Genomic DNA, 13,702 nt, shown 5'->3' with positions numbered 1-13,702 from the left:
CCGAGCCAGGGCCCCATCCCTTGGCCCCAACAGAACTCGGGCCCAGACAGGCCTCTGCTTATCTCTAGCTTTGCTCTCCTTGGTTATATTTAGCTCAGGACCTCAAAGAGAAAGGCGTGGGCCAGCCCCTGCGACGCCGCACCCCCCGCCAGGCTGCCTCAGCTTCCTCGGCGCTGGGTGGGCACCTCCAGCGGGGCTGGAGAGATACCTCATAAAACCAAACGCATTTCACTCTGTTAAACACAGTCAAGTTTATTCAGGGAATGGACACAAGTATTCATCAGCCTTCTCCCACCAATGCACCTTCCTTCCACCAGATTTGGCATGACGGTGATGGCGGGAGAAGGGGAGGGACATCAAATCCCGGAGGGTGGCCTCTGAGTGTCCCCTGTAGTGCCCCCTGGCTCCTGGAGGCCCTGTGTCCCCACAGGCATCCTGACAACAGGCCTCCTCTTGCTCTGCTCGCCCTTTCAAGGCAGCCACGGGCAAAAACCTGTGGACTGTCTCCACCGACCTGCTGAGCAACTGGAACCGCCTGGGGGAGGTGGTCGCTGGGCAGCCCGGGCCAGAGCTCAGGAGTGTGGCTGGACCCCGACACTGGAGTGCAGAGGGCACACACCAGCTGCTCTCAGACCCTACAAAAATGGGAAGAGCCGCTTTTTTATAATATAGAGAACTGTTGCAAGGAAAAGGGCCAGAGCAAGGAAAATAAGAAGTTTGTCCGTCAGTTCTCGGCGATTATATTTTGTGATGAGCTTCCTTCCCAGCTGGATGGTCCCCGACATGGACTTGAACTCCTCATTGGCATCCAGAATAGTCCGAGAAGAGTTGACTGCAACATAAGAGGTGGGGGGCCCGACTCAGAGACCGCAGAGCAGACAGCACGGAGCCGGCTCTGCGGGCCGGGTCCCCAGGAACGCCGCTCGCTGAAGCAGGCTCCCTGCCCAGGGGGAGCGGCTGCGCAGGGAGACCGTCAGAGGGGTGGTGAACACGAACAGAACAAGCAAAGGCGCTTTCCTAGGTCCTGTCCAGCTCAGGGAAGGACGGGGTCTGTGTACATTCAATGTCGCAGGGCTGTAACCCGGAGTCCCCCGCAGTGGGTGCCCCTGGGAAAAGGCAGAAAGAGGTTCTTCCTCGGCACCGACCCCGACTTTCTGGGGCAGGCGGGCGCTGCTGAAGACCACCAGCCACAAGACCAGCCCAGGCAACCGCAGACCGGCCCTGTGAAGGCCGGGTGGGGACAGGAGCACCCTGCCAGGACCCCTGGCTGCCAGGGCTGCTCACTGAAGGATCGGGAAAGGCTGGGCGCCGCCTCACCACATGCCCTTCCACAAACACGCCCTTCGGTCCAGGACTGGCCACAGCTTTACAGACGGGGCACCTGTGCGCTGGACGCTGTGTGACACCTAAGAGGGGGCACGTGTCCCTCCGGGCCCACTGTGCTCAGGTGCCCACTTCGCCTCTGAGTGTTGGTCTCTGGGCCTAACGCCGGGGAAGGCGATCTACCTGGAGAGATTCTCTCACAAAGTAAAACAAGCCACTGTCTGGACACCCCAAAGGGAAACGTGTTACGTGGAGCGGCAAGGTGGGGTCGTGGTGTGGGAGTGCCCCGGCTCGGTGAGGAGGGAGAGCACGGCAGCAGTCAGATGCATGTGCCCTGAGTGCTCGGAGACCTGAGGAGCACACGAGAGGCGCCGGCAACAGTGGTGACCTCTGCGGAGTGGACCTGGGGGTCAGGGCTCAGAAAGTGGCCGGAGGGTGGCTGCCTTTCTACTTCCCTCTCCGACCGCCCAGGGCCGCGCCATCCAACAGGGCAGCCACCAGACGCACGGCACCTGCGCGTGTGAGGCTCGGCCAACCGGGACTGCGTGTGTCTGCACGCGAGACGGTCCCAGAGACTCGTGTGAAGGACACAGGTGGGCAGAGTGTCTCAGGAAGTCTCCTGTCACTTGCATGTTGAGATGGCAACATCCGGCAGGCAACAGGCTACAGGGAACACGTGGTCCAAGTCGACCTCACGCTCCATTTCACTGCTTCTGATGCGCCCCCTCCACGTCCCCTCCACGCCCCCTCTGCGGCTCACGCTGTTTCTTTTGGACACGGCCGCCTGGCGAACCTCTCCTTAACCACCTAGCTTGGATTACCTTCCCACACAAGGAAAAACGAACAAAAGAAACTGCTGGAAGAAACAGAGAAGCACTCGGAAAGAGCAGATCTGGGGAAGAAACGAACACTAAGAAAGCTCCCCCTCGGCTCTCTGTCCCCAGGCCTCTGTGTTTCAAACACCTACGTAAAAACCTGTCAAGTACAAGCCTGACAGGCCCTGCTCTGTCAGCGTTCCCTGCAGGGTGCGTGAAGCACCACAGGGGCAGACGGAAGAGCGTCACGAAACCCCATGTGCGCGTCACCCCCACGCCAGCACCACCGACTGCCCAGCGATCCCGTCCCCTGCTGCCCCACCAGCAAAGCCCAGATATTACGTGGTGGTGGCTTTTTCAAAAAAACACTATGGCTTTCACCAGCTTTTAAATCAAACTGAATTCGTGAACCATAAAGAAAAGATTAAGAATCCCATTCTTATTTTTCAACAGCTCTCTCTCCTACAAAATGTGCCCCAAGAACAGTCCTCAACACCCTGGAAATCCTCAGCATCTGTGCTCCCTGCCTACCCCCAAAACACATCGTCTGCTTCTGATGCATGTGTCGGGCGGGGCTGGCTGTCGCCTGCATCGGAGCAGAAAAGCCTTGGCTCAAAGGCCACATGTGTCCCCTTTCCCATGTCCCCAAGGCCTCTCCCAAGGCTCAGGCCACGCCACAGCGCATACTTAGATGAGTGACCGGCTGGTTCTGGGCCTAGAAGCCCAGGTAAGTTCCAAACACAGGGAGTGGCCTTGGGGACGAGCTGCTGGCGTTCCTGCCACGTCTGCCTGTCTGCACGGTGCACTGAAAAAGGTGGTTCGAGACCCAGGGTACTTTTTAGGGCGGTGGTGGTGCTGTGGCTTGGTTTCTCTCGTTTTCCGTCTCAAGAGTCCTTTAGAGGGACACGGCGAGGGGTTTTTGATGCCTAGGATTTGTCTCCACATCACCCAGGCGGGGCTCGGTGAGGACAGAGCTGAGACGGGACTGGCCTTGCGCTGACAACTGCTGAAGCTGGGTGTTGGCTCCGGGGGGTTCCTGCACCCCCTCCCCCAATTTTGTCTCTGTGTGAAATCTTCCAAAAGTGCCTCAAGGAGCAAACCCTCGTCCTGTTTCCCACGCAGAGGGCCCTGGAGGGGACCGACTCTCTTTCTCAGCAGACGCCATGAGCAAGCTCTGGGGAGACCCCGACGGCCCCAGGCAGCCTCTTCGGTGCCCCCGACTGTTCGTTTCACAGGGAGCTCACAGTAAACACCGCACCGGGGAGTGTGCGGTGGGCCCAAGGCCTAGCAGACAAGCTGGCCACCGATCTCCCTGGGTAACAGTCCCCAAACAGCAGCCTGACTGGTCCTAAGAGCCCCGCCGCCCTGCTTGCTGCCGCCCACACTGCAGATCTCTCATTTTGCCCACAAGCCCCTGGGAGTGCGGCTGTGGGGAAACTGGCCAACGGGGGTGCACAGCTGCAGCAACTGGGGGGCAGCAGGAGCAGCACACCTCGCTCTGGGGAAACCAGCCACCACAGAAGTGACACACCACACAAATGAGGAAGCTGCGGGGGAGGCAGAGGGGCCCGGGGCAGCTGCCGGGGCAGGGACCCCGCTGCCGCGCCCCAGGAGAGGCGTCCCGCTCCAGGCCCGGCTTTACCTAGCGTCTGCATGGCCTCCTCGCTCTGCTGCACCTGCTGGGACATCATCCTGCTGATGCCCATGAGGCTCTCCGTGATGCCGCTGGACGTCTGGGCCAGGCTCTCCTTGGTGGTTTTCCTACAAGCGCAGAGCAGGAGGAGGGTGTCAACGAAAGCCCGGCTGCAACAAAGTCCCGTGTGCAAAGGAGACCCCGTGCTTTCACCTCCCAAATCCACAGGTTTCTTAAATGTTCACGGCCAGTGCCGACAAGGCTGTGCGGAGCCCACACTTACAGACTGCGGGGAGGGCCGTCCCCGGTGCTGCCTTCGTAACAGAGACAGTTACCTTTGCCTCAAGGGGTCTCTTCCCTGGAGAAGTTCTGCTTTCTCTAGATTGTCGATTGCGATTTTGCAAGTGAGATTCGCTTTCCTCCAGGACGTCTGATTGCTGGGATCAGAAGGGGCACGCGTGAGCTTCTGCTGACTCCGCCAGGCTGACAGTTCCAGTCCCAGCAGGTCTTCCTTCGGCAGAGCGGGGGAGCGATGGGGAAGGGCACGGGGTGGCCCACGGGGTCCGCAACCCCCCCACCACTTCCTCCTGTGGGCTGCCCTGGCACTTCTGGACCCCAGGCGCCTCTAGATGTTCTCCGACTGCCCACCACTGTCTCTGAGCCCCAGGCAGCCCGAGGGGGCAGCCCGGCCCTGGCACAGCTCTTCGTAGCCTGCAGGCCTCCCGAGGTGAGGGCACCCTACAAAGCCCTCCACGGAGGACACGAGGCCCGTGCTGTCCACCGCGCTCTCCCACCTCGCTGCCCTGCCCGGGCACCGCTTGGCTCTGCTCGAGAACCAGCCCCTGCCCACGTTTGCGTCCCCAGGGCCGACACCAGCAATCTCAGGTGGCATATATTGTAAGAAGACAAATCATAAAAAGGCAGCTTCCCTCAATATTTCTTCACGGTCCGCTACTCTTTCCACACCACAGGCAGATTGCGATGACACAGACACACTGACCCAGCGGGGCCCGCTGTGACCTGATTTATTTACACGCCTTCCTTCCGCACCCTGGGAGGGCCTGTGCCAATCTGGTGAGCAGCGGCCTGGAGTTAACAAGGCAGCCTTTGCTGCCGGCCTAGAGAGAGGGAGGGGGCCCGCCCAGAACCCAGCCCTGCTCCAGAACTCACGCGCAGCGCGCGGGCTCACGTCTACTGCACTAACCCCCAAAACATTTCCGGTCAGTGGAGACTACGCAAATGGACAGGGTGCTTTTCTACCCGTGCCCCAAGGGTGAGAGTCGGCAGACAAGCTCCTGGCACCTCAACAGCGTCCACCATGCCGTTTCATACCTGATACTTAAAAAGAATCAGTGATGTCTAGGCTGGGGCGGCTCAGTGGACAGAGAGCCGGCCTGTGGACTGAAATGGAACCAGTTCAATTCCCAGTCAGGGCGCAGGCCTGGGTTGCCAGCCGGTTCCCCACTTGGGGGCGTGCAAGAGGCAACCTATCCATGTTTCTCTCCCTCTTTCTCACTCCATTCCCCTCTCTCTCTAAAAATGAATAAATAAAATCTTTAAAATAAAAAGAATCGGTGACACGTTCCAGCCATTACTGAGATGGGTCTGCTGTGCCCAGCGCCGCAGAGCTGAGGGCTGCCGTGCCCGCCCCCGGGGCTCACACGCACCGGACGGACAGACAGAGAGAGCCGTACTCATCACTGTGAAGTGTGACAGCAGGCGGCCCAGCGTGCATGGCCACTGTTTCCACACAGTTGCCGAGGCCTTAATTTACGGCCTTCCTTCCTCTGCCCTCGAGCTCCACAGCACGATGGCCATTCTCAACCTTAAACTCGACTTTGTCCAGCATAACTTGCTACACTTTGTAGCAGGTGTCCTCTTTACTCAAGTGTTTATCATCGGAGCACCCTCAGTGGCCTTGGGAAGCGCGAGTCCTCACAACACAAAGTGGCACCACTGAGCTGAACACTTTAACACTGGTGGCATGTACCCTCCCCCCACCGCTTGGCTTGGACTAGCCCCCAGCACGCCCACGCCCTGGTCAGCCCGTCTCCTCCTGACTGGTGGGCGTTACAAACACAGCTGCCGTCAGCCGGGAAGCGCACCACTCAAACCAGAAGCAGAGCCACAGACCAGCATGGATGAGGCCAAGCCCGACAACTAACGAGGACGCAGAGAAGGCCCAGGAGGAGGGTGGCCTAGCAGGGGCTTTACAGGAGAACCATCCGGCACCCAACCAGAGGGCTGGGAGGGGTGACGGAGCCCGCAGACAGCTCTGCAATGAAAACCCTCCTGTGACGGTGGCGCAAAAGTCAGATGTGGAGGGACAGGTATGATTTCGTGCCGCCACACAATTTTGTTGGAAAAGCCCCCCAATTCAATGCCAAGAAATGGCACAGACTTCCAATTACACAATCAAGTATTAGTCCACAGCCACAATAACCTCAATTTTATAGAACATAAGCTTAGGTACATTCCCTGGTTTCACTTTTTAAGATAAAGTCCCACTCAAAATTTTCTCAACTTTGGTCCATCTTTTTAAAGAAATGTATTATTATTATTATTAATCCTCACCTGAAGACATGCTCATTGATTTCAGAGAGGGGAAGGGAGGAAGAGGGAGGGAGAGAGGGAGAGAAACATCAATGTGAGAGAGAAACATGGATCGGTTGCCTCTTGTATGTACCCTGACCAGGAACTGAACCCACAACCCAGGCATGTGCCCTGACCAGGAATCAAACCCATGATGTTTTGGTTTACAGGACAAAGCTACAACCAACTGAACCACACAGGTCAGGGCTGGTCCATCTTAAATGTGTTCACTTTTAATTGACTTCTTCTGGTACCAATTCTCCTTAGATAAAAAGGTCCTGTGTTGCCCTCGCTGGTATAGCTCAACAGATTGAGCACGAGACTGCAAAGCAAAGGGTCACTGGTTCAATTCCTGGTCAGGGTATGTGCCTGGGTTGCAGGCCAGGTCCCCAGTAGGGGGCGTGCAAGAGGCAACCACACTGATGTTTCTCTCCCTCTCTTTCTCCCTCCCTTCTTAGCTCTGTAAAAATAAATTTAAAAAAAAAATCTAAAAAAAAGAAAAGGTCCCATATTACAATAGCAACCATTTTTTTGGTTTCGTTTTAAAAATGTAAAATACAGTGTAACATTAAATACGCTTTTGCAAAACTATGCCCAGTTCCACCTACGCAACAGCTCCTGCTGCCCTTTTCTTTGGAAATCACTGCTCTGGAGAGAACATTCAGTCCGTTTATTAAAGATACAGTCAAGTCACTAAGCCCAGGTTTCGTAGGCAAAACAGGCACAAGCCTCCCAGGAAGGAACACGCAGGACGCGCGTGCGCCAGCAGAGGCCACTGGCGGGGGGCAGGCCACCTACCTGAGCATCTGCTTTTTGTGGTTCTCCACCTCCTGGAGCAGCGCCTGCTTCTCCGACTCTTTGTCCTGCTCTTTGGCCAACTGCTCAAGCTCCTATAGGGGAGAGCGGCTCTGTGATAAAATGACTTTAAAGCCAATACAGAAACCAGAGAGCACTTCCATCTGCAACCGGGTCAGAGCCAGCACATGAAGACCCTCCCCGAGCAGGACCCCTGGGGTGTCCTGCCAGGTGGAACACAGCAAAGGTCCTTTGAAACGCACAGCTAAGTTAGCAGGACAGTAAGGACAAGCCCAAGACCCCACGGTGAGGAGGAGATTCAGCCAGCGAGGTCGGCCTGTGAGTGGGGCGTGGCCACCCTGGAGCGGGGCGGCCTCACGGGACACAGCACGGGCCTGAAAGGAAGAGGGACAAAAGCACTAAATGGGGGACTGACCCTGTTCTCAGACTTCTCGGGAATAACTAGAACTGCCTGCTTCCTGAAATGCCCTTGAACGTCCCTCTGGGAAGGAACACACAGGACACAGGCACACCGCTCCGAGGGGCCAATGGACAGTCTTTCTCCAGCTTCAGGGCGGACTGTCTCCCTGTGCTGAGCAGCAACAGCTGCTGGCTTGGTACCTGGGGCCACACAACATGAAAGCACGAGTCTTTACACTCCGTTTGCACACGCAGGGAGACGGGGTGCCCAACTCTCACCCAGAGAAGGGCAGACCCCTGCCACCCACATTATCTCACTGAAGGCACAGCAGCAGAAACACCTACACTATTCAACCCAGTACTTCTCCCCTGGTTGTTTTTGAGACGGCACATAGGAGGTCTGTCCGGAAAGTATCCAGCCATGCGCCATGGAAAATGCAGGCATTTATAGAAGACACAGGATACAAGAAACACCGTACCCAGAACAATGACACCTCAGTCCCCTTCAAAGCAGGCACCGTGTACCTAAACTGAGTTCTCCCAGTCTCCATCAGCTGCCCCATTGTATTTTCCTGATCTCTTTCAAGGTCTGAAATCTCTTCCCTTTCAAAGGTGATTTTAGTTTGAGGGGAAAAAAGTCACAGGGCACCAAATCTGGGCTGTAGGGGGGCTGAGTCACCTGGGTGATCTGATGTTTCCCCCCAAAATGGGCACCAGACGTGATGTGTGAGTGGGCACACTGTCGTGATGAAGCTGCTAATCACCAGTTGCCCACAGCAGCGGCCTTCTGAATCATCCGAATAGTTTCCACACAGGAATATGCAAGCTTCACGAAAAAGCTGATGCAGATTCATTGCTCTACTCACTCAGTCATTGAAGGTGACACCACACAGTGCACATGCTCACTCAACAGAGTCTACTGTCCCACTGACCAGTACAGTGAAGTCGTCACTGTTCACGCATGTGCATTCCAGCCCACTCGCCTCGGCTGCCAGGTTGCACAGATGTCTGCAAACTGTTCTCCTTATGTTAACAATGGCTGGACTCTTTCCAGACAGACCTCACGTACCAGAGTTGAACACAGGAGCACGGTATGTGCATATGATGTGACTGGTGATGGCAAAACAGAAAGGAAGAGGCTGGGCAAAGCAACAGCCTGAAAAAAACCCCTGGGCGACACTGGTGATGGACTGGGCTGAATGGGCTGGACAGAGTGGTGGAGAAAAGGAAGTAGCTCAAGTGACCTCAGAGTTTTTAAGTCAGATATTCTGAGGACAATGGCGTCCCTGCAATCCACTTAGCACAGCTGACAGTGCCCTGTACTATAGAGTGTCCAGTCTTAACCTGGACATCAGGTCAGGACAGCTACAAACACAACACATCTAAACATTCGCTTTAGAACCCGGACAGCTCGCAGGCCGAGGTCAGCCCTAGGGCCCGGGCCCCATCCTTGCACTCCACTCCTGGGTCTCCGCTCCTGGGTCTCCATCCTGCCGCCGCTCACCTGGATCCTGTGCCGCAACTCTCGAAACTTCTCTTTCACTCTAGTGTTCAGTTCAGTAAGTGCGCCCAGTGGTCCCGGACAATCCCGAACATCCTAGGAGACATTGAAGAGATGAGGGGACTTTCTCAAGGCAAGGCAAGGCAATGACATGGACTCCAGCTGTACAGGGACCGCAACCCAGGCTGGCCCCTGGCTGCAGTCCCTCCTGATCGGTGCTGTCTCCCTCTGCAACACAAGCAAACACGTTACTGTTCACACGTCCCTCCTCCCTCTCTAAATTCAGTTTGAGTAGGTCATGTAAAGAGAGAAGAGACACACCTCTGCCCTGACTTATTAGTTCCTAAAGTTTAACGAAATACCCCCTGGTGAGTACGAAAGCTTTAAAGTAGCTATGGGTCCGACTAAAATAGAAATTCCAAACTGGTACTAAAAACTTAAGGTCTTTGAAAACTGGGGCGCTAAATTCCTGGCATCGTATGACAAGACTAACTTCAATCTGATTTGACAAACCATCTATTATAAATCACTGTGTTTACAGACATATTCAAGGACACCTTTAGAATTTGTTTCTGGACAGTCCAAATTATTGGAGCCAGATTTCAGAGCAGGCCCTGGGGCTGGACTATGTGGATTCAGATTCTGGCTGTGTATTTATTAACTGTGCAACCTTGGGGGGAAAATCACTTGATTTCTCTGAGCCTCAGTTTCCTCATCACATTACCTACTTCACAGACCAAGTATGTACCTCTAAAACGTGCAGCCAGGGAGCTGGAACACAGTGAGGGTGTAATGAATCCAGCTATCACCGACCTTTTTCATTAGGTTTTAGAAATAGCCCAGTGTTTTGTAGCTTACACACAGGAGAAGGAAAGTTCAAGAAGTTGAAATGATTGCATCGTTTCCTCACTTGCCCTCTGGCTTACTCATTAAATCACACTCCCTGGTGCCATATGGTAAACCACTAACTTGGTTGATTTTGCATCTGGTTTCCATGGTGGCCCTACTGTCCTTCACTCTTTGCCCCAGCTAGTTGCAAACTCTGAATCCGTATCTAATGTTTAATAGCATTCGCTGGAAATGGAAATGATCTGCCCAAACCAAGGTCTGAAACTCTTGGTTTCTTTCTATTAAACTTAAGGAAACATTCCCAACTCTTGCCTATGCCAATTGACTTATTGCACTATCCTTCTGCCCTTAAATGGCTTAAGCAAGCCAAAGCACCTCAATGACCTAAGTCCCTCCTCTAGGCTAACTCCCGGTTCTGCCACTAACTGCTTTCAGGTTCGGTCCTTGCCGGTTCACTGATTTCCTCATTTACAAAAACCACAAGTACGTCCAGGTGACGTTCATTTCACCCGGTCCCTCCCGTGCACTGTGGCCTTGGGTGCCACCTGGCACCAGATCCGTCGGAGCCGGCCAGCAGGGGGCGGGGCTAATGCCGCCAGAACGCTACCGAACGGTGGGGAGCGCCGTATCAGAAGGCGAGGCTCAACGCGGTGACAGATACCCTGTGAAGTGGTCCAGGGCAAGACACACTCAGGGGTCCGGATGGGAGGGACCAAGCGGGGCCAAAAAAGCGAACCCTGGTCAGGGGCGAGGGAAGCGGTGTCCCGGAAAAGGGCGAGCCAACGGCACGTGGATGAAGGCATAAGGCCAAAGGTCAAGAGGAAGGAACCAAAAGGGGTTAGAGAACAGGCAGCCGGCCATATAGCCGGGCCAACGACCAGGGAGACTTGACCGAGTAGGGAAAGCTCGGGAGTGACACCGTGAAGTTCATATGAAACCAGCGGAGCTCGCGTTTAGAGCAGTGGGAGCCCAGCAGGGGCCCCGGGAATCAGTACCTGGATAAGCGCCTTCACCTCCAAGTCAAATTTGACAATCTCTTGGTTGCATATTCGGACGTGGACATCTTGGGTAGCCGCCATGTTTGAGACACCGGCTACGGGCAGCGGCGGTGGCCAAGTGCAAACGCGTTTTCTCGCCTCCCGGACTTGCTACAGCGCCCCCTAGAGACTGGCCTAAAGCCAGCGAGAGTGGCGGTGCCGAGTCTTGGGGACTTTTCCCTACATGTCACGGTGAAATCGTTCTCGCCTCTTGTTGTGGTCCCCCAAAAACGGAGAAGAAGAGAAGAGAACGTTCTTGATATTTCAAGAACGCTCTCACAGTGGCCTCTCCCCATCTTCCGCCGATCAGCCATTCTGACGATTACAGATTTTTTGCATTGAGGTTTGGGGGCGGAGGGGAGACTGGAAGAAAAGTCCCAATTGGGATGCCTCTGGAAGGTGGCATGGACACATCTTTATATTTCTTTAAGTTTTCTCGTATGTTTCATATTGTACAGTGAACCCGCATCACGTCTCCGTGCCTCGGTGCCCTCAGAGGCCACCTGGTGGTACGCACGCAGTCGGCTGGAGGATTCAGTAAGATAAGCCCTGAAAAGTCCCCAGCACAGTGTGGAGAGGTGGCTCTGGGAAGAACGCAGTGCGCGCTGGCTGCTAGTATGATGTTACTGACATTTTGGAAGCACTTCCTATGTGCCAAGCACGTTGTATTAACTACTATATGTGTACCATCTAACTTAACTCTCACAACCGCCCCATGAGATAGGATCATCCCCATTTTACACACGAGGAAGCCGGCGCAAGGCTCGATCGTTGCCCAGCGCAAATGGAATCGCCCGGTCCAAGGACATGGGCATTTAAGCATTCCGATCCATGCCACCGAACTGCTCCCCACAGAGGTCCTATCTGTGGGGGTTTACACTCCCACCGGCATGTGTTACCAATGCCTGCTTCCCACGGCCTTGGCAACCTGGCACGTTAAACACTGGGATTTTTGCCAATCTGATTAAGTGAACAATGCCATTTTAAAATTTGCATTTCTTACCATGAATGAGGTTGAGAGTTATTTGTATTTATTGTCTGCCTGTTCCTCTATCGGGTTGTTGGTCTTCTGTCAATTCCCAGGAGCCCTTTCTATATTAGGATTAGCCCTTAGCCATGAACTTTCCTTAGTCTATAGAATTTTGAATTGGCTTGGTGTGTTTTCGGCCTTAAAGGTTGTTGTTTTTTGGTTTGGGGGTTGTTGTTGTTGTGGGTTTTTTTGCTTTATTTTTGTTTTACACAGAATTTATCTATGTGAACAACACAAAGTGTTGTTCCAACACTATTTTCTGAATAATCCACCTTTTTCTTGCTGGCTCAGGATGCCACGTTTACCATACTAAATTCTTATGCTGGATGTAGTTCTGTTCTGTTGGCCTGTCTAGTCATTCATGCACCAAAATGTCATTTTTTCAAGATTTTATTTACTTTAGAGAGAGGGGAGGGAGAATGAAAGAAACATCAGTGTGTGGTTGCCTCTCACGCGCCCCTTGTTGGGGACCTGGCCCACAACCCAGGCACGTGCCCTCACTGGGAATCAAACTGGCGACCCTTTGGTTCAACATGTTTAATTATTACAGTTTTATGTTTTAATATCTGTTAGGGATTAAACGCCCCCTTCCCTCCAGCATCTCCCACCTATTATTTTTCCCCATGTGAACATAGGTTTTGGGGTTTTTTAAACCCTATCAATATGTCCTTATTGGGATGGCACTGAATTTTCTATTTAATGTAGGACCGACAGCTTTATTTACTGCTCCTGTTCAAGAACTTGGTCTGTCTTTGCATTTGTTCAAATTTTCTGTATCTTTCATGGTATTTTCAAGATTTCTTTAGACCTTACACATTGTGTTGATTCTAAGATTAAAATTTCTTGAAGAATCGGAAGTTCACATTATTCAGGTTAAACACCTGGCTCTTCAAACAGAAGGTCCCTGCCCTGGCTGGTGTAGCTCAGTGGATTGAGCACAGGCCTGCGAACCAGAGGATCATGGTTCAATTCCCAGTCAGGACACATGCCTGGGTTGCAGGCCAGTTTCCTGCAGGCCAATTCCCAGCAGGGGATGCACAAAAAGCAACCATACATCAGTTTCTCTCCCTCCCTCCTTCCCCTCTAAAGGTAAATAAATAAATAAAATCTTTAAAAAAAAGTTTTTAAAAAAACTTTTCAAAACAGAAGCTCCCTGTATTGGACAGTGGAGAAGCTCCAAGTCTGCAAGCCGCAGATCTGCCCATGTGACCTTGGGCCTCTCTGACGTCATGCTTCTTGCTGGAAATTCCTATGTAATCAACAGTCCCCAACTGCATCTCTCCGCAATTAAAGAACACACAGCTCCCCTTTTCTCCACCCTTCAACACAGTCCCTTCTATCAAAATGACCCAACTCTAAACTAGATGTCCTCTCTGAGGGATAGGTCCACAATATGGTGACCCACACTCCCAAACTGCCAACGCTGTTCAGTTCCCATCACCTTTACCCACTGATCCTGAGATTAGCATTTGGTTTCTACCTCTGCTAGGTGTTGGCTTTAGTTCTTTCTGCTTTTCTGATTCTAAGCCCCTTATTTCTCTCCTACACAGACATCTATCCCAATACTGCCCCGTCCCGGGCCCGGTCCCTTAGAGGTGAGGATGGACCATCTCTGAGCCCAGCAAGCAGACTGGAGTTTGCACTGGAGTTCCACATCACATAAGTCGGGTCTGCGCAAAGCGCCCTCATCTATACCTTGTCTGATGA

The 13,702-nt window shown here is 53.6% G+C and overlaps 1 protein-coding gene across 1 annotated transcript; it reads right to left on the bottom strand.

The window, feature by feature from the left end:
- Positions 1-232: 232 nt before the first annotated feature.
- BNIP1 (BCL2 interacting protein 1) lies at positions 233-11,026 on the bottom strand. The gene is made up of 6 exons (XM_037057789.1): positions 10,924-11,026; positions 9,083-9,175; positions 7,162-7,253; positions 4,107-4,208; positions 3,781-3,899; positions 233-832 (listed from the first exon to the last, which is right to left on the bottom strand). Exons 1-6 carry the CDS (start codon positions 11,005-11,007, stop codon positions 636-638), a joined length of 687 nt encoding a protein of 228 aa, XP_036913684.1. The 5' UTR covers positions 11,008-11,026; the 3' UTR covers positions 233-635.
- Between the last annotated feature and the right edge of the window lie 2,676 nt (positions 11,027-13,702).

The sequence above is a fragment of the Sturnira hondurensis genome, unplaced genomic scaffold (genome assembly GCF_014824575.4).
Source record: "Sturnira hondurensis isolate 20B ecotype Veracruz unplaced genomic scaffold, ASM1482457v3 Scaffold0009733, whole genome shotgun sequence".
Lineage (NCBI taxonomy): Eukaryota > Metazoa > Chordata > Mammalia > Chiroptera > Phyllostomidae > Sturnira > Sturnira hondurensis.
This window is presented reverse-complemented; position numbering and strand designations above follow the sequence as displayed.